This window comes from Panulirus ornatus, chromosome 56 (genome assembly GCF_036320965.1).
Source record: "Panulirus ornatus isolate Po-2019 chromosome 56, ASM3632096v1, whole genome shotgun sequence".
NCBI lineage: Eukaryota > Metazoa > Arthropoda > Malacostraca > Decapoda > Palinuridae > Panulirus > Panulirus ornatus.
The window spans coordinates 926,643-951,642 of record NC_092279.1 but is presented as its reverse complement, the minus strand read 5'-3'; the positions used below and the strand labels follow the sequence as shown (position 1 = coordinate 951,642).

The 25,000-nt window shown below is 45.0% G+C and overlaps 1 protein-coding gene across 2 annotated transcripts in view; it reads left to right on the top strand.

Annotated features, from left to right (window-relative positions):
- LOC139765812 (uncharacterized) overlaps positions 1 to 25,000 on the top strand; it is a 794,527-nt gene that overhangs the window by 163,086 nt on the left and 606,441 nt on the right. For both annotated transcript variants that reach the window (XM_071693606.1, XM_071693607.1), the window contains exon 3: positions 4,644 to 4,680. In XM_071693606.1, coding sequence (XP_071549707.1) covers positions 4,644 to 4,680 — 37 coding nt within the window. The remainder of the gene's footprint in view (positions 1 to 4,643; positions 4,681 to 25,000) is intronic.

Genomic DNA, 25,000 nt, shown 5'->3' with positions numbered 1-25,000 from the left:
GTATGTGTGTGTGTGTGTATATGTATATATATATGTATATTATCCCTGGGGATAGGGGTGAAAGAATACTTCCCACGTATTCCTCGCGTGTCGTAGAAAGCGACTAGAGGGGACGGGAGCGGGGGGCCGGAAATCCTCCCCTCCTTGTATTAACTTTCTAAAATGGGAAACAGAAGAAGGAGTCACGCGGGGAGTGATCATCCTCCTCGAAGGCTCAGAGTGGGGTGCCTAAATGTGTGTGGATGTAACCAAGATGTGAAAAAAGGAGAGATAGGTAGTATGTTTGAGGAAAGGAACCTGGATGTTTTGGCTCTGAGTGAAACGAAGCTCAAGGGTAAAGGGGAAGAGTGGTTTGGAAATGTCTGGGGAGTGAAGTCAGGGGTTAGTGAGAGGACAAGAGCAAGGGAAGGAGTAGCAATACTCCTGAAACAGGAGTTGTGGGAGTATGTGATAGAATGTAAGAAAGTAAATTCTCGATTAATATGGGTAAAATTGAAAGTTGATGGAGAGAGGTGGGTGATTATTGGTGCATATGCACCTGGGCATGAGAAGAAAGATCATGAGAGGCAAGTGTTTTGGGAGCAGCTGAATGAGTGTGTTAGCGGTTTTGATGCACGAGACCGGGTTATAGTGATGGGTGATTTGAATGCAAAGGTGAGTAATGTGGCAGTTGAGGGAATAATTGGTATGCATGGGGTGTTCAGTGTTGTAAATGGAAATGGTGAAGAGCTTGTAGATTTATGTGCTGAAAAAGGACTGATGATTGGGAATACCTGGTTTAAAAAGCGAGATATACATAAGTATACTTATGTAAGCAGGAGAGATGGCCAGAGAGCGTTATTGGATTACGTGTTAATTGACAGGCGTGCGAAAGAGAGACTTTTGGATGTTAATGTGCTGAGAGGTGCAACTGGAGGGATGTCTGATCATTATCTTGTGGAGGCTAAGGTGAAGATTAGTATGGGTTTTCAGAAAAGAGGAGTGAATGTTGGGGTGAAGAAGGTGGTGAGAGTAAGTGAGCTTGGGAAGGAGACCTGTGTGGGGATAGTACCAGGAGAGACTGTGTACAGAATGGAAAAAGGTGAGAACAATGGAAGTAAGGGGAGTGGGGGAGGAATGGGATGTATTTAGGGAATCAGTGATGGATTGCGCAAAAGATGCTTGTGGCATGAGAAAGTGGGAGGTGGGCTGTTTAGAAAGGGTAGTGAGTGGTGGGATGAAGAAGTAAGAGTATTAGTGAAAGAGAAGAGAGAGGCATTTGGACGATTTTTGCAGGGAAAAAATGCAATTGAGTGGGAGAAGTATAAAAGAAAGAGACAGGAGGTCAAGAGAAAGGTGCAAGAGGTGAAAAAAAGGGCAAATGAGAGTTGGGGTGAGAGACTATCAGTAAATTTTAGGGAGAATAAAAAGATGTTCTGGAAGGAGGTAAATAGGGTGCGTAAGACAAGGGAGCAAATGGGAACTTCAGTGAAGGGCGTAAATGGGGAGGTGATAACAAGTAGTGGTGATGTGAGAAGGAGATGGAATGAGTATTTTGAAGGTTTGTTGAATGTGTCTGATGACAGAGTGGCAGATATAGGGTGTTTTGGTCGAGGTGGTGTGCAAAGTGAGAGGGTTAGGGAAAATGATTTGGTAAACAGAGAAGAGGTAGTAAAAGCTTTGCGGAAGATGAAAGCCGGCAAGGCAGCAGGTTTGGATGGTATTGCAGTGGAATTTATTAAAAAAGGGGGTGACTGTATTGTTGACTGGTTGGTAAGGTTATTTAATGTATGTATGACTCATGGTGAGGTGCCTGAGGATTGGCGAAATGCGTGCATAGTGCCATTGTACAAAGGCAAAGGGGATAAGAGTGAGTGCTCAAATTACAGAGGTATAAGTTTGTTGAGTATTCCTGGTAAACTATATGGGAGGGTATTGATTGAGAGGGTGAAGGCATGTACAGAGCATCAGATTGGGGAAGAGCAGTGCGGTTTCAGAAGTGGTAGAGGATGTGTGGATCAGGTGTTTGCATTGAAGAATGTATGTGAGAAATACTTAGAAAAGCAAATGGATTTGTATGTAGCATTTATGGATCTGGAGAAGGCATATGATAGAGTTGATAGAGATGCTCTGTGGAAGGTATTAAGAATATATGGTGTGGGAGGCAAGTTGTTAGAAGCAGTGAAAAGTTTTTATCGAGGATGTAAGGCATGTGTACGTGTAGGAAGAGAGGAAAGTGATTGGTTCTCAGTGAATGTAGGTTTGCGGCAGGGGTGTGTGATGTCTCCATGGTTGTTTAATTTGTTTATGGATGGGGTTGTTAGGGAGGTAAATGCAAGAGTCCTGGAAAGAGGGGCAAGTATGAAGTCTGTTGGGGATGAGAGAGCTTGGGAAGTGAGTCAGTTGTTGTTCGCTGATGATACAGCGCTGGTGGCTGATTCATGTGAGAAACTGCAGAAGCTGGTGACTGAGTTTGGTAAAGTGTGTGGAAGAAGAAAGTTAAGAGTAAATGTGAATAAGAGCAAGGTTATTAGGTACAGTAGGGTTGAGGGTCAAGTCAATTGGGAGGTGAGTTTGAATGGAGAAAAACTGGAGGAAGTGAAGTGTTTTAGATATCTGGGAGTGGATCTGTCAGCGGATGGAACCATGGAAGCGGAAGTGGATCATAGGGTGGGGGAGGGGGCGAAAATTTTGGGAGCCTTGAAAAATGTGTGGAAGTCGAGAACATTATCTCGGAAAGCAAAAATGGGTATGTTTGAAGGAATAGTGGTTCCAACAATGTTGTATGGTTGCGAGGCGTGGGCTATCGATAGAGTTGTGCGCAGGAGGATGGATGTGCTGGAAATGAGATGTTTGAGGACAATGTGTGGTGTGAGGTGGTTTGATCGAGTAAGTAACGTAAGGGTAAGAGAGATGTGTGGAAATAAAAAGAGCGTGGTTGAGAGAGCAGAAGAGGGTGTTTTGAAATGGTTTGGGCACATGGAGAGAATGAGTGAGGAAAGATTGACCAAGAGGATATATGTGTCGGAGGTGGAGGGAACGAGGAGAAGAGGGAGACCAAATTGGAGGTGGAAAGATGGAGTGAAAAAGATTTTGTGTGATCGGGGCCTGAACATGCAGGAGGGTGAAAGGAGGGCAAGGAATAGAGTGAATTGGAGCGATGTGGTATACAGGGGTTGACGTGCTGTCAGTGGATTGAATCAAGGCATGTGAAGCGTCTGGGGTAAACCATGGAAAGCTGTGTAGGTATCTATATTTGCGTGTGTGGACGTGTGTATGTACGTGTGTATGGGGGTTGGGCCATTTCTTTCGTCTGTTTCCTCGCGCTACCTCGCAAACGCGAGAGACAGCGACAAAGTATAAAAAAAAAAAAAAAAAAAAAAAAATATATATATATATTATCCCTTGGGATAGGGGAGAAAGAATACTTCCCACGTATTCCCTGCGTGTCGTAGAAGGCGACTAAAAGGGGAGGGAGCGGGGGGCTGGAAATCCTCCCCTCTTTTTTTTTTTTTTTTTTTTTTTTCCCAAAAGAAGGAACAGAGAAGGGGGCCAGGTGAGGATATTCCCTCAGAGGCCCAGTCCTCTGTTCTTAACGCTACCTTGCTAACGCGGGAAATGGCGAATAGTTTGAATATATATATATATATATATATATATATATATATATATATATATATATATATATATATATATATATATATATGAACGTTTTTTTCTTATTTATTGACATTTAATTAGGATTGCAGATTCATGGAGAGACGTGAGTGGCGATGCTTGACACTTGGGGTGACGGACCAGCGTTGTATAGCTGACATAATCACCACCAGTGATGGTGTGTGGACAGTGTGCCAGGCCATCATCGCTCGGGTCCCGCATCATATCTGGGTTGTTCATGGCGATGTCTTGAGGGGCGATTGTGTGAGGCGGGGAAGTAAATTGGTATGGAGAGAATAGGGTGGGTAATTGGCGACTGACCGACCGAGACAAAGAAGAGCAATTGGTGTGAAAATTGGGGAGCGTGATTTACCATCCTCGACTGGGAGCCCAGCTGAGGGGGTAGTGGGAGGAGGTATTTTACCCCCTCCCCTCCTTAGTTATGGTGAGGGAGGGCGTGGTGAAGTATGACTGAATCATGGGATAGTAATGATAGGCTCTCTCTCTCTCTCTCTCTCTCTCTCTCTCTCTCTCTCTCTCTCTCTCTCTCTCTCTCGTGAGGTGTGGGTGTGGTATGAAGGTGTGTTGTGTGAAGGGTGTAGCCAAGTAAATGTGCTTGAGGTAGGTGTACCTGTGGTGTATGGCGAAGTAGAGGAGGTCGTGCGGGCCTGTGTGTGTGGCGATTCAGTAGGAGTTAGCTATGGTCGTGGTGCCTGAGGTGCGTGTGTGTTTGGGGGTGGGTGGGTATGGCTGGTGACATCGTTAGAAAGGCTGATGTGTGTGTGTGTAGGGAGGGGGGGTTACACTTGTTGATTTCAGTTATTCCTGACGCTCACTATTCGTGACGCTCACTATTCGTGACGCTCACTGTTCGTGACGCTCACTATTCCTGACGCTCACTATTCCTGTCGCTCGCTGTTCCTGACGCTCGCTGTTCCTGACGCTCCCCATTCCTGACGCTCGCACTCTGATGGAAATTTGTAATACCTCTTTTTCCTTCTCCCCAGGACAGTTCGGTGGCTGTGGCTGAGAAAGTACCGTGTGGTAAGTACTGAACTTTTTGTATTACACTCTGACCTTTAGGAACAAAGATTAAAGGTCATCTTAGGTCACAGAAATGACCCTGTGTTTGTGTCGAGTGTGTCTCTAGGGACACAGTCCCTAGTGTGTGTCGATAGTTGAGTGTGTTGTGTGGCGATAGGTTAGAGTGTGTGTGTGTGTGTGTGTGTGACGTAATATTAACTCATGTGTTGTGCCCTTATCGTCACTACCTGGTAGACTGCGAGGGGATGGTAGAGTGTGTCGTTGCGTAACGTTGGCTAGACCTGAGCGGGTCATTAGCCCCAGTAAACAGAGAGGCAGGCAGGCGGGCGGGCGGGCTGGCACTCACTCGTTGGTCAAGCACTGGACGCCCCGGGGGAGAGAGAGAGAGAGAGAGAGAGAGAGAGAGAGAGAGAGAGAGAGAGAGAGAGAGAGAGAGAGAGAGAGAGAGAGATCGACTCTTATCTCCCTCACGACCGTATCTTTCATTTACATACTAATTGCAGTCTGCTGTGGCCAAGGACTCGCTTGGCGGTCTTTTTTCATTCTTCCTTTCCCCCGCGGTCCACTTTAGCCGCACACGGAATTATCCGCCTGTAAACTTTATCTCTCTCTCTCAAAAAAAAAAAAAAAACAAGGGGGGACACTGGCGGGGTTTATTTCTCCTGCGATGTGAGCGTCGGAGTGAGACAGGGTTCGGGAATGGCTTCGTTTTCGTTCAGTCAACTGGCACGATCCAGGGCCAGAACTGCAGCAGCAGCAGCGCATCCAGAGTTTAGATGACCACCAGTAGTGGAGACGGAAGCAGGGAGGGAAGGGGGGGCCTCTCCCATTCCCCTGCACACCAGGAGGATCAGTGTTGACACTACACGCGTCAGGAGGGCCACACACACACACACACACACACACACACACACACACACACACACATATACACACCTTGAGAACGTGGTCTATATAGCTCGTACAGCTACAAGCTAAGGGATCCATAAGCCCTTATGTTTTCTCTAAGCATTTCAAACACACGTTCTTCAAGGCAAATATAGACTCGAGGTCTTAGAAGTTCAGAGGACGAAACGACATATTTATGACGATGAGAACATGGGAGAGGCAGGGATTAGTGCGAGACCCTCAGTTGTACAATGTAGACCCCGAGTCTAGACAATGTGAAGGTCAGAGCAGCTCTGGGAAGCAGGCGGACGGAAGAATTTGAGAGTGTCTCTGTGCAGGGGGAGGTAGCCTCACTGTGGTCAGTTCCACCGCCGCCGTGAGGCTCAGGGCCACGTGAATGGGAGGTTGTTTACCCTGGGAGACGCCTTGTGGTGGCACTCCTCCGTCATCGCGTCTTAGCTCGCATTTTGTCTCTTTTGAACCGAAGACAAACCTTCCTTAGATTTATATACATATTTTTTGTCTTAGCTGAGACGGCAAGGTCAACTGAAAAGTACCCTAGATCTTTCACTGTTAAATCCCATAAGTTAGCAGAGAAATCATTTTATAGAGTTGAACCCAAACCTTCCATTGGCACCAAGAATCGTTTAGTTCTTCCTTTTAATAATGATTTTACTTTACTTTCAATGTTGCGTAAATCCTTTAATGTAAATGTTGCCTTCAGCAACAATAATACTGTAAAGAATATCTTAATCAGGAACTCACCAGAATATTCTCCCGGATGCATCTATAAAGTGCCATGTAGAAATTGTGATCAGATTTATGTTAGGCAGACTGGTGAGGATCTTTCTGTTAGACTTAAGCAACATGAGTATAGTATAAGAACGGAAGAAGAATCAGATGCCTTGTTTAATCACTTTAAAAACTATGATCACTGTTTTGACTGGAGTGATGCCATCTCAGTTATTAACTTTAACTCCAGTACCATGAGAAATATAATTGAATTTTCTGATATTAAATACACGAAGAATTATAACCTTGCTATTAGTGAAGGTCTATACAACTTGGATAACTTTACTGTTGATAATATTTGTAAACAATTCCCTTTGTTGTCCCCATAAGTTTATGATACGCTCGTTGTCTGTCTTGGACAATCGCATGTTTACCAAATGGCGTCCTAGCTACGTCTTTTCCTTGTATATCAACCGACTCTTACATTTCTTTCTTGTATCTCCCCAGATAATGTGATTGTTACACGAAAGTGCACTTGGGAACTTATCGTGTTTCATTTTCCCCCTGGACTCGTAGGAATATACTTGATCACGCGCAAAATTGTGATCCTTTCCTATATATATATATATATATATATATATATATATATATATATATATATATATATATATATATATATATCGATCATGAAATGGCCTTGATTAGGGCATTCAGTTGCCCGTGCCGTCTCAGATGACAAAAAATTGCTGAGAACAGAAATGATATCGACACACACACACACACACACACACACACACACACTCAGCCCTTGGAAACAGACTTACTTAGTTCATTTGTTACGTTTCCATGTTATAGGGGAAACACATGGCTTACATCTAGCATGGCATGTTATTGCTGGGTTTAATCCGTAGTGTTAACGAGTCCCTGATACCCCAAGGCCATCATGATTTTGTGGCAGGTTCGAAATTCGCATAGACTCCCCGCCTTTAGTTCACCACAATAACATACACGCGGAATTCAATTGTGAGGAAGATGTGGGTAGAAATTTTCATTTCTCCATGGCTGAATGTAACTGCTTTCTCACTCGGCGCTGGTGCGAGGGTTCGAATTAAAAGATGAAATGTATTGAGTGCACGAAGGAAAACGAGTTATCCAAGTGAAAACGGGGGAATGTGAAATGAGGAGAAGAAGAATGTAGATTGGAATCGTGGGCGTGGGAGGTGAAGAGGGCCAGAGGCTGTAGAGAGAGAAGGGGAATTTAAAGACGGAAGATACAGGACACAACTACTGTTGATAGGGTCGGAGGAAGTAGGGGAAAGAACAACTCGTTGCTTCATAGAGGGGACCGAGGTGGAGCGACAATTGTGCAATAGAGAACGGAAACAAGAGGGAAATGTAGAAGATGGAAGCTTGGCAAGAGGAGACTTGTGCCATAGCCCGATCACAAAATGGCTTCACAGCTGTCGAGAGCCAAGACGAAAGGTACATGAACTTTTGCCAACAGAGAGAGAGAGAGAGAGAGAGAGAGAGAGAGAGAGAGAGAGAGAGAGAGAGAGAGGGGGAGAGAGAGAGATGCAGAGTTCAATCGCGTAAGTTACTGGATAAAAAGGCTTTGGTAAAAAAATTTGATATATAGATATCGCGAGAAATTTTGGAAGAATGTACGAAACGAAGAAGTGGAGTTTTAGAGGGTAAGGAATATCCGAAGCCGATGACATCAAAGCTGAAAGACTGGAAAGCCTACTCCGACAGGTGTATTACTCCTGCAGTAGGCGCAGAAGGAGTGGCAGTCTTCGGAGGCGTGGGTATCCAGAGAGCATATGACATGGGGATATGGACACAAGGTGTTCGACAAAGGAGGGAGAGGTTAGGGTGTGGGTGTGGGTGTTTGAATGTGAGGCCGCGAAATATTGCAGGTAAGAGAGGAGAGGGAGGGGGATGGGGGGATAGAGGAAGAGCCAAGCCGAGGAGCAGTGTTGTGGTCGAGGACCGGTGTTGTGGTCGAGGACCGGTGTTGTGGTCGAGGGTGCGGGTTCAGGTCGAGGGTGCGGGTTGTGGTTGAGGGTGCGGGCGGTTGTGGTCGAGGGTGCGGGCGGGTTGTGGTTGAGGGTGCGGGCGGGTTGTGGTCGAGGGTGCGGGCGGGTTGTGGTCGAGGAGCGGTGTTGTGGTCGAGGGTGCGGGTTCAGGTCGAGGGTGCGGGTTGTGGTTGAGGGTACGGGCGGGTTGTGGTTGAGGGTGCGGGCGGGTTGTGGTCGAGGGTGCGGGCGGGTTGTGGTCGAGGGTGCGGGCGGGTTGTGGTCATGGTGAGGACGGTGGGAGGAGGCCAGGAGCTGGCCAGGAAGTGGTCAGTTCTCTCCTCGACCACTTCACCGTCAGAGACTCATCTTTTGCTGATGCCAGAACCATATATCTCATGAACTGATGCTGGGCCTATATATATATATATATATATATATATATATATATATATATATATATATATATATATATATATATATTAATTAGGTACAGTAGGGTTGAGGGTCAAGTCAATTGGGAGGTAAGTTTGAATGGAGAAAAACTGGAGGAAGTAAAGTGTTTTAGATATGTGGGAGTGGATCTGGCAGCAGATGGAACCATGGAAGCGGAAGTGGATCATAGGGTGGGGGAGGGGGCGAAAATCCTGGGAGCCTTGAAGAATGTGTGGAAGTCGAGAACATTATCTCGGAAAGCAAAAATGGGTATGTTTGAAGGAATAGTGGTTCCAACAATGTTGTATAGTTGCGAGGCGTGGGCTATGGATAGAGTTGTGCGCAGGAGGATGGATGTGCTGGAAATGAGATGTTTGAGGACAATATGTGGTGTGAGGTGGTTTGATCGAGTGAGTAACGTAAGGGTAAGAGAGATGTGTGGAAATAAAAAGAGCGTGGTTGAGAGAGCAGAAGAGGGTGTTTTGAAGTGGTTTGGGCACATGGAGAGAATGAGTGAGGAAAGATTGACCAAGAGGATATATGTGTCGGAGGTGGAGGAAACGAGGAGAAGAGGGAGACCAAATTGGAGGTGGAAAGATGGAGTGAAAAAGATTTTGTGTGATCGGGGCTTGAACATGCAGGAGGGTGAAAGGAGGGCAAGGAATAGAGTGAATTGGATCGATGTGGTATACCGGGGTTGACGTGCTGTCAGTGGATTGAATCAGGGCATGTGAAGCGTCTGGGGTAAACCATGGAAAGCTGTGTAGGTATGTATATTTGCGTGTGTGGACGTATGTATATACATGTGTATGGGGGTGGGTTGGGCCATTTCTTTCGTCTGTTTCCTTGCGCTACCTCGCAAACGCGGGAGACAGCGACAAAGCAATATATATATATATATATATATATATATATATATATATTATTTCATTTATTTTTTATCATGCTTTGTCGCTGTCTACCGCGTTAGCGAGGTAGCGCAAGGAAACAGACGAGAGAGTGGCCCAACCCATCCACATACACATCCACATACACGCCCTCGCACGCAGAGATACATACCTATACATTTCAACGTATACATATATATACATACACAGACATATACATACATACACATGAACATGTTCATACATGCTGCCATTCCCGGCGCCATATATATATATATATATATATATATATATATATATATATATATATATATATATATATATATATATATATATCATAAATTGATGATCCCATATATTTCATTGATTGTTGGTAGGTCCACCCATACACATCATATATTTAAGGAACTTGGAAAAAATGTAAAGATGTGTGTGTGTGTGTGTACATGCATACGCATATGGGAATAAAGCTATGGTACATATATACAAGGTTAAGAGACGGGGCAACACGTGTAAAGCTCTCTCCCCTTAACACATATATGTCACACAAACGGACAGACATACATACAAACACACAAGCACAAACAGTCACACACACACACACACACACACACACACACACACACACACACACACACACATAGATGAAAAACCGTCCAGAGAGAGTTGACCTCACAGAGTTGTGTTGCGCCCGCTCTAACTTGACAGCTGATTAGCCTTTGTCTGGAGCAACGTGTAAATTCCCACTAATTTTGCGCCTCGGGTGGGAAGCTGGGATGAGATCGAGACGTTGTGATCTCGTGAACGAGGTTCTCTCACCAGGGTCTCTGGCTTAGCTGCGCTGAGGCGTGGTAGGGGGAAAACGTGGGCGTGTTCTTAATGGTATCCAACGCCACAGAACAACGACCCGGAAAATGGGAAGGTGTTCAGACAAGAGCTGATCCTCTCATTCCCGGGTTATAAGGAAGGAACAGCGTCTCTCTGTGTTCCTGGCCACCACAAGATGGCTGGCCTACCTTGGCCACAGCTATAAGGAAGGAACAGCGTCTCTCTGTGTTCCTGGCCACCACGAGATGGCTAGCTTCCCTTGGCCACAGCTATAAGGAAGGAACAGCGTCTCTCTGTGTTCCTGGCCACCACGAGATGGCTAGCTTCCCTTGGCCACAGCTATAAGGAAGGAACAGCGTCTCTCTGTGTTCCTGGCCACCACGAGATGGCTAGCTTCCCTTGGCCACAGCTATAAGGAAGGAACAGCGTCTCTCTGTGTTCCTGGCCACCACGAGATGGCTAGCTTCCCTTGGCCACAGCTATAAGGAAGGAACAGCGTCTCTCTGTGTTCCTGGCCACCACGAGATGGCTGGCTTGCCTCGGCCACAGCTTTATATAAGGAAGGAACAGCGTCTCTGTGTTACTGGCCACCACAAGATGGCTGGCCTACCTTGGCCACAGCTATAAGGAAGGAACAGCGTCTCTCTGTGTTCCTGGCCACCACGAGATGGCTAGCTTCCCTTGGCCACAGCTATAAGGAAGGAACAGCGTCTCTCTGTGTTCCTGGCCACCACGAGATGGCTAGCTTCCCTTGGCCACAGCTATAAGGAAGGAACAGCGTCTCTCTGTGTTCCTGGCCACCACGAGATGGCTGGCTTGCCTTGGCCACTGTTATTTACCGAGACGGGTTTTCTAGATGACTCTCAACTTTTTACTCTGTTTCTCATATAATCTCTTACTGGCCGTTCGTGGCCTGGGGCCATACATTTACCCTCGCGTGTGCTGATGACGTGAAGGTTGTGGGTTAACATGATAACCACACGCTATCAGCTACTGGAACACGGTGGGTTAGATGACGGGAAGTTAGCGGGTTTTATTACAGGAAAATAGCGGGTCTATTTACAAGAACTTAGCGAGCTTCAATACACACACACACACACACACACACACACACACGTATATATATATATGTATATATATATATATATATATATATATATATATATATATATATATATATATATATATATATATATGATTACATTTGTCCGTGATGATAGTATGAAGGTGAAATCGCACTTTAGTAGGAGTTCATACATTTCTATTTAACATGTAAGTTTTCTATACATGAGGCAGGACATGTTTCGTGCAGACAGTCCACCTCAACATCATGTGCTGCCAGTACTTAACCAAGTTATTTCAATCCCAACATCACACTTTGAGTCCCGCCGTCCAACACCAATCTGTACAGACCAACCACTGTCTACTTTGTCTGGCAGTAACACGAGAAATACTTGCATATGTAGACATGGCCATGGCAGTCTGTGACTGACAACACTACATATGTAGGTTAAGAACACATGCTTAACATACTGATGGCTTGCTCAGGCGTACGAGCCAGCATGACCACACGCACACATTAGCATAACGTACGTGTGAGATGCTGGACTCTGCTGGCCGGAAACATGTATCATAGAGTGATTCTCATTAACACTTTGAACCTGCCATATTTCCACAACTTTGCTGTCTTTTATCTGACTTTTTTTTGATATGATTAAAAGGAATGGGAATAGTTTTGTTTGGAGTTGATGAGAAAAGGGTACGTCAGCTTTTCTTTGGAGGCGGTTAGGAAGGATGCGTCAGCTGTTGTTTGCAGGTGGTGAGGAAAGGCCACACGCCAGCTGTTGTTTGCAGGTGGTGAGGAAAGGCCACACGCCAGCTGTTGTTTGCAGGTGGTGCGGAAAGGTACGTGAGGTTTTGTTTATAGGAAGCAATGAGCTGGAGGTGAACCTTTGTTTGCTGGTAACTTGGAGGAGGAGGAAGAGGTCAGCTTTTGTTTGGAGGCGTGGGAGGCTGGGGGACGTGAACTTTTGTTGGGAGGTACCGAGGAGAACACTAACTTTTGTTGCTTTGTTCTATATTGTTCTGGTCGGGAGTACGAGAACATGAACAATACGGAAGACCAGTCCAGATGACGAAACTGGTGTTCATCTCACCACCGGTTTACCTGGGTAACGCTGTAACACAGTGATCTGCTGGGTAACGCTGTAACACAGTGATCTGCTGGGTAACGCTGTAACACAGTGATCTGCTGGGTAACGCTGTAACACAGTGATCTGCTGGGTAACGCTGTAACACAGTGATCTGCTGGGTAACGCTGTAACACAGTGATCTGCTGGGTAACGCTGTAACACAGTGATCTGCTGGGTAACGCTGTAACACAGTGATCTGCTGGGTAACGCTGTAACACAGTGATCTGCTGGGTAACGCTGTAACACAGTGATCTGCTGGGTAACGCTGTAACACAGTGATCTGCTGGGTAACGCTGTAACAGTGATCTGCTGGGTAACGTCGTAACAGTGATCTGCTGGGTAACGCTGTAACACAGTGATCTGCTGGGTAACGCTGTAACAAAGTGATCTGCTGGATAACGTCGTAACAGTGATCTGCTGGGTAACGCTGTAACACAGTGATCTACTTGGTAACACCGTAACACAGTGATCTGCTGGGTAACGTCGTAACAGTGATCTGCTGGTTAACGCTGTAACAGTGATCTGCTGGGTAACGCCGTAACAGTGATCTGCTGGTTAACGCTGTAACAGTGATCGGCTGGGTAGCGCCGTAACAGTGATCTCTTTGGTAACGCTCGGTGTTACACCTCTCCAGCTGACCACAAGACGAAAAAAGAAAAAACTATAAGATTCTTAAGTAACACGAATTTGAGACGCAGACGACCATCTCTTAGCGTCGGAGACTGTGCCAGCATCGCTCCTGCGCGTAGGATCCAACCCCATCTGTAACGCACCTTACCATAGAGGGTTATGTAGAAGTTGGTCTCTATTACCAGGTGACGTACGTGATCCTAGAAGCTCTCCTGTGGGATTCGTCTGTAGGGAACTGATATCTAGGGGTGTTTAATCCTCTTAATACAGGTGAAGATCGATTTTGGGATTCGTCTGTAGGGAATTGATATTCAGGGGTGTTTAATCCGCCTGATACTCGAGCCATGTAGGTTCAGGTGACAGGTGATGCGCACCTGTTCATGATAGTGAACTAGTTCGGATTCTCTCTCAGACAGCTGGCACCATAATGCCTTCCTAGATAGAAAAGGGGAAGTTATGTACGCTACCGGGGAGTGACTGAGGATTTCGTGTAATTTTCGTTAAGAAGATAGAATTACGATAAGATTTTTGGTTCACACACACACACACACACGTACGCATCCATATATATAAATATATATATATATATATATATATATATATATATATATATATATATATATATATATATATATATATATATATATATATATAATTTTTTTTCTTTTCATATTATTCCTCATTTCCCGCGTTAGCGAGGTAGCGTTAAGAGCAGAGGACTGGGCCTTTGAGGGAATATCCTCACTTGGCCCCCTTCTCTGTTCCTTCTTTTAGAAAATTAAAAACGAGAGGGGAGGATTTCCAGCCCCCCGCTCCCTTCCCTTTTAGTTGCCTTCTACGACACGCAGGGAATACGTGGTAAGTATTCTTTCTCCCTATCCCCTGGGATATATATATATATATATATATATATATATATATATATATATATATATATATATATACATATATATATATATATATATATATATATTTGTAGGACTGGGTACATGGAATCAAACATTCTCTGGACAGGTTTTCTATTTCAGGAGAGGGAGTGATTATTTCAGAATTGACCCATCAAAACTATGAATTTTAAATAACCGTATGCAAATGACGCTCGTTAAGTGCCCATAACTAGTCGGGTCATTCCCCTCGGTTTAATAAAGTTACTCGGAACAGTTAATCAGACCTTTATATGGAAATACACAAACCAGTATTACAGTAGAGGTGAATATATATATGTATATATATATATATATATATATATATATATATATATATATATATATTATATATATATATATATATATATTATCCCTAGGGATAGGAGAGAAAGAATACTGCCCACGTATTCCCTACTTGTCGTAGAAGGCGACTAAAAGGAGAAAGGAGCGGGAGGGAGCTGGAAATCCTCCCCTCCTGTATTACTTTCATAAAGAAGGAACTGGGGAAGGAACCAAGACAAAAATTATCCCTCTAAGGTTCCTTCATCTTTTCCTGACGCTACCGCGCTCACGTGGAAGAGGGCAAGCATATATATATATATATATGGTTTCAGAAGTGGTAGAGGATGTGTGTATCAGGTGTTTGCTTTGAAGAATGTATGTTAGAAATACTTAGAAAAGCAAATGGATTTGTATGTAGCATTTATGGATCTGGAGAAGGCATATGATAGAGTTGATAGAGATGCTCTGTGGAAGGTATTAAGAATATATGGTGCGGGAGGCAAGTTGTTAGAAGCAGTGAAAAGTTTTTATCGAGGATGTAAGGCATGTGTACGTGTAGGAAGAGAGGAAAGTGATTGGTTCTCAGTGAATGTAGGTTTGCGGCAGGGGTGTGTGATGTCTCCATGGTTGTTTAATTTGTTTATGGATTGGGTTGTTAGGGAGGTGGATGCAAGAGTTTTGGAAAGAGGGGCAAGTATGAAGTCTGTTGTGGATGAGAGAGCTTGGGAAGTGAGTCAGTTGTTGTTCGCTGATGATACAGCGCTGGTGGCTGATTCATGTGAGAAACTGCAGAAGCTGGTGACTGAGTTTGGTAAAGTGTGTGAAAGAAGAAAGTTAAGAGTAAATGTGAATAAGAGCAAGGTTATTAGGTACAGTAGGGTTGAGGGTCAAGTTAATTGGGAGGTAAGTTTAAATGGAGAAAAACTGGAGGAAGTAAAGTGTTTTAGATATCTGGGAGTGGATCTGGCAGCGGATGGAACCATGGAAGCGGAAGTGAATCATAGGGTGGGGGAGGGGGCGAAAATCCTCTGAGCCTTGAAGAATGTGTGGAAGTCGAGAACATTATCTCGGAAAGCAAAAATGGGTATGTTTGAAGGAATAGTGGTTCCAACAATGTTGTATGGTTGCGAAGCGTGGGCTATGGATAGAGTTGTGCGCAGGAGGGTGGATGTGCTGGAAATGAGATGTTTGAGGACAATGTGTGGTGTGAGGTGGTTTGATCGAGTAAGTAATGTAAGGGTAAGAGAGATGTGTGGAAATAAAAAGAGCGTGGTTGAGAGAGCAGAAGAGGGTGTTTTGAAATGGTTTGGGCACATGGAGAGAATGAGTGAGGAAAGATTGACCAAGAGGATATATGTGTCGGAGGTGGAGGGAACGAGGAGAAGTGGGAGACCAAATTGGAGGTGGAAAGATGGAGTGAAAAAGATTTTGTGTGATCGGGGCCTGAACATGCAGGAGGGTGAAAGGAGGGCAAGGAATAGAGTGAATTGGATCGATGTGGTATACCGGGGTTGACGTGCTGTCAGTGGATTGAATCAGGGCATGTAAAGCGTCTGGGGTAAACCATGGAAAGTTGTGTGGGGCCTGGATGTGGAGAGGGAGCTGTGGTTTCGGGCATTATTGCATGACAGCTAGAGACTGAGTGTGAACGAATGTGGCCTTTGTTGTCTTTTCCTAGTTCTACCTCGCACACCTGAGGGGGGAGGGGGATGGTATTCCATGTGTGGCGAGGTGGCGGTAGGAATGAATAAAGGCAGACAGTGTGAATTGTGTGCATGGGTATATATGTAATTGTCTGTGTGTGTATATATATGTGTACATTGAGATGTATAGGTATGTATATTTGCGTGTGTGGACGTGTATGTATATACATTGTGTATGGGGGTGGGTTGGGCCATTTCTTTCGTCTGTTTCCTTGCGCTACCTCGCAAACGCGGGAGACAGCGACAAAGCAAAATATATATATATATGTATGTATATATATATCTTCAGGGTGAAATGTGACAGATGGCGACCTGTTGTTTGCATGGAACTGAGCGGAGGTGGACCTCACCTTGACCACAGTCGCCCAGGTGGTGTCGTACAGACCTTCCTTGCGTTTCTGATATTCCTCTCCACTCCAGACTCACCGTTCCAAAAGTGTTTCAGGTCGAGTGTTCCATGTCCTCCCTTGTGTTGCGTGATTACTGTCCTCGATAATAAATATGTTATCCATTTAGGTGTTCCAGACTCGCAGCACGGGTCAGACGTCCTGATTATTTAACATGGAAAAAAGTGTAAGAAGTCTAGTGATCTGGACTTGCGAGTGTTCCAGCTCCCCAAGCGCAACGCTCCAGTGTGCTGGGGGGCAAGAACTGCAGACCCGTCTCTTGTTTCAGTCCAGGCACTGGAAAACACATAGAGTGAACCATTGAGGATTAAGTGTAACGCAGACTGCAGTTCCAGGCCAGGCGCTTCAGACTTTCCCTAAGCTTTCTGGATGTAGAATCAAGCGTTCAATGTCTCCCAGCTTGATCCTGTTTCAGCAAAAGGTCGTTAATGCTTAGGTGATCCAGGCTTCTCGTGTGTTCCGAGGCAGGAAACCCGGAATGTTTTGAGACACTCCGATACACTTGACAGGATATCTCAAAATTCTGGACTCACAAAGGCGGAACTCGCTGTTGACTTTTGGTTCAAAGATTACTCATACGACGTGTGTCATGAACTGGCATGCGGGTGTCCACGAGGACGGAGCGGCCATGCATACCACATTATGTCATGCAGTGTGAAACATTATGCTGAAGCAGTGTTAACCATCGTTACGGTTGTCCTCTGGGATAAGTGATAGGAGAGAGAGAGAATACTTCCCAAGTATTCCATGCGTGTCGTAGAAGGCGACTAAAAGGGGAGGGAGCGGGGGGGCTGGAAATCCTCCCTTCTCGTTTTCAATTTTCCGAGAGAAGGAACAGAGAAGGGAGCCAAGTGAGGATATTCTCTCTAAGGTTCAGTCCTCTTTTGTTAACGTTAACTCGCTAATGCAGGAAATTGCGAATTTGTATATATATATATATATATATATATATATATATATATATATATATATATATATATATATATATGTTCAGAAAGACTCGTGCCTGGCGCTGTGGTCTTTTTCTGGAGTGTTTCTGGAACGGGTCAGGTTTCCAGGCACCGTCTCCTTGTATTCCAGGCCATGTGTGTTCCAGGCTTCGTGTGTGTGTGTGTGCCACAAGACTGCAGCACAAGGTAGGTTAGGTGAGGTTTAGCTTACGTTAGGCTAGCTCAGCTTAACTTTCTTTAGCTTAAGCTGATACCAGGTTAGGTTAGGGAGGTGGGGTTAGGTCCAGCTATGAGTTTAGTTAGTTTAGCTTAGCTTAGATTAGCTTTGATTGTTAGATTAGCTGAGTTCTCGTCATGTTAGGTTAGGTCAGATGAAGTCTTTATCAAGTTAGGTTAGCTGAGGTCTCGTCAAGTTAGGTTAGCTGAGGTCTCGTCAGATTAGGTTAGCTGAGGTCTCAAGTTGAAATAGGTTAGGTAAGCTTAGCTGAGGTCTCATCAAGTTAGGTTAGGTTAGGTTAGCTGAGGCCTCGTCAAGTTAGGTTAAGTTAGATTAGCTGAGGTCTCAAGTTAGGTTAAGTTAGGTTAGGTTAGGTTAGCTGAGGCCTCGTCAAGTTGGGTTAAGTTAGGTTAGATTAGCTGAGGTCTCATCAAGTTAGGTTAGGTTAGGTTACAGACTGCATCATCATCTCTCGCTGCACTAGGGACCTTGCGACCCCCCCCCCCCCCCCCCCTCATCGTGTCATCACCCCCAGCTTGTATTGCGAATGCGAGATGGAGTATATATTGTGGCTCCCACCCCCACCCAAATGAAAGTCGAGGGCGCATTTCTCACGTTAGCATCAGGGGTAGGCCAGCCACTAGAGGCGCTCCCCTCGTGTAATGTATAGCGGTATATGACGCTTTTCGCCTCTGCAGTTTCGTGGGGAGGGGTGTTGGGGGGTGCTGGGGGATGGGATGAAGCATGTAGACAGTGCTACTCTCTCTCTCTCTCTCTCTCTCTGATGCCCTAATGAAAGGAAAGTGCACCCTGTGTCTCTGTAATTCTCTCTCTCTCTCTCTCTCTCTCTCTCTCTCTCTCTCTCTCTCTCTCTCTCTCTCGAACTTCTCCTTTCTCCATGTGCCATTTCCACCCTATCCGCCTTTCCCCCCCCACCTTCTACTTTGGCTTTTCATACCAACCTGGGGGCTGGGGGGGGAGGGGCAACCTCCCCTCTCTCCCCAAATATGCAAATCCCATAGCATTTTATCACAGCAGCCAAAAGCTATTAATCCGGTACAGCTCAACACACTCGCATTAAGGCGGGCGCTGCTCAGCTCTACACACACACACACACACACACACACACACACACACACACACACACACACACACACTCTTACTTAAAATAGATAGAAGGAAAAAAAAGAGGAGTATTTTATACCGGGAGAAAATGGGCATTGGTATGAATCAGGGTTCGAATCCCACGGATAATGATGGGTGATGTACGAAACCTGTGATCCGTGTCTTTCGAATATTCGTGCCTACGCCGCCAACGCGGGAGTGACGCAAGGGGTGTAACGAATTTTACGAAGGTACTGGGGGCAACAGGAGGGTATTCCTTCGCCTCCCCCAAATGACCACATCTGGGGAGTGATGGTTCGAAAACCACCAGTTAACTCATTTTCCTTTTGTCTCTGACTGGACTGGACTGACTGCATTGGAGGACAAACTTAAACGAACGTACTGTTACTTGTATCTGGAGACTGTGTCCACATCATGGGATAGATACGAACAGTCGATAGACTGTAGATGGCTCTGCCTGTCAGTACCAGCCAGCTTTTAGTCGACACGGGATTCGAGGCAGCCTAGCGCCTGTGTGGGGATTCGACCCCCACCGTCACTCAACCAACCTTGTTGCTGTACTTCATGATCGTGTCTCATCTACCAGCCTTTGTATCCACCGAGTCTACCTCATCCACCATCCTCACAATCTACCAGCCTCTGTATCCACCGTGTCAACCTCATCTACCATCCTCACAGCCTCTCAACACCCCTGATAATGTGTGTGTGTGTGTGTGTGTGTGTGTGTGTGCGTGCGCGTGTGCGCGCATGTGCGCGTTACGGGAAGGGAGCTTTACATTCATGTTACCTCGTCTCATACCTTATACATATCTACCATGTTTTTACTACTCTGTGTGTGTGTGTGTGTGTGTGTGTGTGTGTGTGTGTGTGTGTGTGTGTTACGAGGGGAGAGTTTTACACTCGTGTTGACTCTGTTTCGTAACCTTATATATGTACATATATATATATATATATATATATATATTTATATTATTATACTTTGTCGCTGTCTCCCGCGTTTGCGAGTAGCGCAAGGAAACAGACGAAAGAAATGGCCCAACCCCCCCCATACACATGTATATACATACGTCCACACACGCAAATATACATACCTACACAGCTTTCCATGGTTTACCCCAGACGCTTCACATGCCCTGCTTCAATCCACTGACAGCACGTCAACCCCGGTATACCACATCGCTCCAATTCACTCTATTCCTTGCCCTCCTTTCACCCTCCTGCATGTTCAGGCCCCGATCACACAAAATCTTTTTCACTCCATCTTTCCACCTCCAATTTGGTCTCCCTCTTCTCCTTGTTCCCTCCACCTCCGACACATATATCCTCTTGGTCAATCTTTCCTCACTCATCCTCTCCATGTGCCCAAACCACTTCAAAACACCCTCTTCTGCTCTCTCAACCACGCTCTTTTTATTTCCACACATCTCTCTTACCCTTACGTTACTCACTCGATCAAACCACCTCACACCACACATTGTCCTCAAACATCTCATTTCCAGCACATCCATCCTCCTGCGCACAACTCTATCCATAGCCCACGCCTCGCAACCATACAACATTGTTGGAACCACTATTCCTTCAAACATACCCAATATATATATATATATATATATATATATATTTTTTTTTTTTTTTTTTTTTTTTATACTTTGCCGCTGTCTCCCGCGTTTGCGAGGTAGCGCAAGGAAACAGACGAAAGAAATGGCCCAACCCCCCCCCCCCCATACACATGTACATACACACGTCCACACACGCAAATATACATACCTACACAGCTTTCCATGGTTTACCCCAGACGCTTCACATGCCTTGCTTCAATCCACTGACAGCACGTCAACCCCTGTATACCACATGACTCCAATTCACTCTATTTCTTGCCCTCCTTTCACCCTCCTGCATGTTCAGGCCCCGATCACACAAAATCTTTTTCACTCCATCTTTCCACCTCCAATTTGGTCTCCCTCTTCTCCTCGTTCCCTCCACCTCCGACACATATATCCTCTTGGTCAATCTCTCCTCACTCATTCTCTCCATGTGCCCAAACCATTTCAAAACCCCCTCCTCTGCTCTCTCAACCACGCTCTTTTTATTTCCACACATCTCTCTTACCCTTACGTTACTTACTCGATCAAACCACCTCACACCACACATTGTCCTCAAACATCTCATTTCCAGCACATCCATCCTCCTGCGCACATCTCTATCCATAGCCCACGCCTCGCAACCATACAACATTGTTGGAACCACTATTCCCTCAAACATACCCATTTTTGCTTTCCGAGATAATGTTCTCGACTTCCACACATTTTTCAAGGCTCCCAAAATTTTCGCCCCCTCCCCCACCCTATGATCCACTTCCGCTTCCATGGTTCCATCCGCTGACAGATCCACTCCCAGATATCTAAAACACTTCACTTCCTCCAGTTTTTCTCCATTCAAACTCACCTCCCAATTGACTTGACCCTCACCCCTACTGTACCTAATAACCTTGCTCTTATTCACATTTACTCTCAACTTTCTTCTTCCACACACTTTACCAAACTCAGTCACCAGCTTCTGCAGTTTCTCACATGAATCAGCCACCAGCGCTGTATCATCAGCGAACAACAACTGACTCACTTCCCAAGCTCTCTCATCCCCAACAGACTTCATACTTGCCCCTCTTTCCAAAACTCTTGCATTTACCTCCCTTACAACCCCATCCATAAACAAATTAAACAACCATGGAGACATCACACACCCCTGCCGCAAACCTACATTCACTGAGAACCAATCACTTTCCTCTCTTCCTACACGTACACATGCCTTACATCCTCGATAAAAACTTTTCACTGCTTCTAACAACTTGCCTCCCACACCATATATTCTTAATACCTTCCACAGAGCATCTCTATCAACTCTATCATATGCCTTCTCCAGATCCATAAATGCTACATACAAATCCATTTGCTTTTCTAAGTATTTCTCACATACATTCTTCAAAGCAAACACCTGATCCACACATCCTCTACCACTTCTGAAACCGCACTGCTCTTCCCCAATCTGATGCTCTGTACATGCCTTCACCCTCTCAATCAATACCCTCCCATATAATTTACCAGGAATACTCAACAAACTTATACCTCTGTAATTTGAGCACTCACTCTTATCCCCTTTGCCTTTGTACAATGGCACTATGCACGCATTCCGCCAATCCTCAGGCACCTCACCATGAGTCATACATACATTAAATAACCTTACCAACCAGTCAACAATACAGTCACCCCCTTTCTTAATAAATTCCACTGCAATACCATCCAAACCTGCTGCCTTGCCGGCTTTCATCTTCCGCAAAGCTTTCACTACCTCTTCTCTGTTTACCAAATCATTTTCCCTAACCCTCTCACTTTGCACACCACCTCGACCAAAACACCCTATATCTGCCACTCTGTCATCAGACACATTCAACAAACCTTCAAAATACTCATTCCATCTCCTTCTCACATCACCGCTACTTGTTATCACCTCCCCATTTACGCCCTTCACTGAAGTTCCCATTTGCTCCCTTGTCTTACGCACCCTATTTACCTCCTTCCAGAACATCTTTTTATTCTCCCTAAAATTTACTGATAGTCTCTCACCCCAACTCTCATTTGCCCTTTTTTTCACCTCTTGCACCTTTCTCTTGACCTCCTGTCTCTTTCTTTTATACTTCTCCCACTCAATTGCATTTTTTCCCTGCAAAAATCGTCCAAATGCCTCTCTCTTCTCTTTCACTAATACTCTTACTTCTTCATCCCACCACTCACTACCCTTTCTAAACAGCCCACCTCCCACTCTTCTCATGCCACAAGCATCTTTTGCGCAATCCATCACTGATTCCCTAAATACATCCCATTCCTCCCCCACTCCCCTTACTTCCATTGTTCTCACCTTTTTCCATTCTGTACACAGTCTCTCCTGGTACTTCCCCACACAGGTCTCCTTCCCAAGCTCACTTACTCTCACCACCTTCTTCACCCCAACATTCACTCCTCTTTTCTGAAAACCCATACTAATCTTCACCTTAGCCTCCACAAGATAATGATCAGACATCCCTCCAGTTGCACCTCTCAGCACATTAACATCCAAAAGTCTCTCTTTCGCACGCCTGTCAATTAACACGTAATCCAATAACGCTCTCTGGCCATCTCTCCTACTTACATAAGTATACTTATGTATATCTCGCTTTTTAAACCAGGTATTCCCAATCATCAGTCCTTTTTCAGCACATAAATCTACAAGCTCTTCACCATTTCCATTTACAACACTGAACACCCCATGCATACCAATTATTCCCTCAACTGCCACATTACTCACCTTTGCATTCAAATCACCCATCACTATAACCCGGTCTCGTGCATCAAAACCGCTAACACACTCATTTAGCTGCTCCCAAAACACTTGCCTCTCATGATCTTTCTTCTCATGCCCAGGTGCATATGCACCAATAATCACCCACCTCTCTCCATCAACTTTCAATTTTACCCATATTAATCGAGAATTTACTTTCTTACATTCTATCACATACTCCCACAACTCCTGTTTCAGGAGTATTGCTACTCCTTCCCTTGCTCTTGTCCTCTCACTAACCCCTGACTTCACTCCCCAGACATTTCCAAACCACTCTTCCCCTTTACCCTTGAGCTTCGTTTCACTCAGAGCCAAAACATCCAGGTTCCTTTCCTCAAACATACTACCTATCTCTCCTTTTTTCACATCTTGGTTACATCCACACACATTTAGGCACCCCACTCTGAGCCTTCGAGGAGAATGATCACTCCCCGCGTGACTCCTTCTTCTGTTTCCCATTTTAGAAAGTTAATACAAGGAGGGGAGGATTTCCGGCCCCCCGCTCCCGTCCCCTCTAGTCGCTTTCTACGACACGCGAGGAATACGTGGGAAGTATTGTTTCACCCCTATCCCCAGGGATAATATACATATATATATACATATACACACACACACACACACACACATATGCACATACACACACACACACACACATACATATATATACATATGAAAAATGTAAGAAACAATTTAGAAAACAAACTTTTAGCTTGAAATGAATGGAAAAAAAAAAAAAAAAAAAAAAAAATGAATGTCACATAATGGTTCAACCTTTGGCTATGGAAAAGGAAATGTACAATATATATATATATATATATATATATATATATATATATATATATATATATATATATATATATATATATATATATATTGTTCAGTAGGGTAGAGAGACAAGTTAATTAGGATGTAAGTTTTAATGGAGAAAAACTGGAGGAAGTGAAGTTTTTTAGATATCTGGGAGTGGATTTGGCAACCATGGAAGCGGAAGTGAGTCACAGGGTGGGGGAGGGGGCGAAGGTTTTGGGAGCGTTGAAGAATGTGTGGAAGGCGAGCACGTTATCTCGGAAAGCAAAAATGGGTATATTTGAAGGAATAGTGGATCCGACAGTGTTATATGGTTGCAAGGCATGGGCTATAGATAGGGTTGTTCGGAGGAGGGTGGATGTGTTGGAAATGAAATGTTTGAGGTCAATATATGATGAGGTGGTTTGATTGATTAAGTAATGAAATGATAAGAATGATGTGTGGTAATAAAAATAGCGTGGTTGAGAGAGCAGAAGAGGGTGTATTGAAATGGTTTGGTCACATGGAAAGAATGAGTGAGGAAAGATTGACAAAGAGGATATATGTGTCAGAGGTGGAGGGAACGAGAAGTGAGAGACCTAATTGGAGGTGGAAGGATGGAGTGAAAAAGATTTTGTTTGATCGGGGCCTGAACATGCAGGAGGGTGAAAGGCGTGTAAGGAATAGAGTGAATTGAAACGATTAGGTATACTGGGGTCGACGTGCTGTCAATGGATTGCACCAGGGCATGTGAAGCGTCTGGGGTAAACCATGGAAAGTTCTGTGGGGCCTGGATGTGGAAAGTGAGCTCTGGTTTCGGTGCATTACACATGACAGCTAGAAACTGATTGTGAACGAATGGGGCTTTTGTTGTCTTTTTCTAGTGCTTCCTTACGCGAGCGCGGGGGGAGGGGTGGCGACGTAAATGGATGAAGGCAGCAAGCAT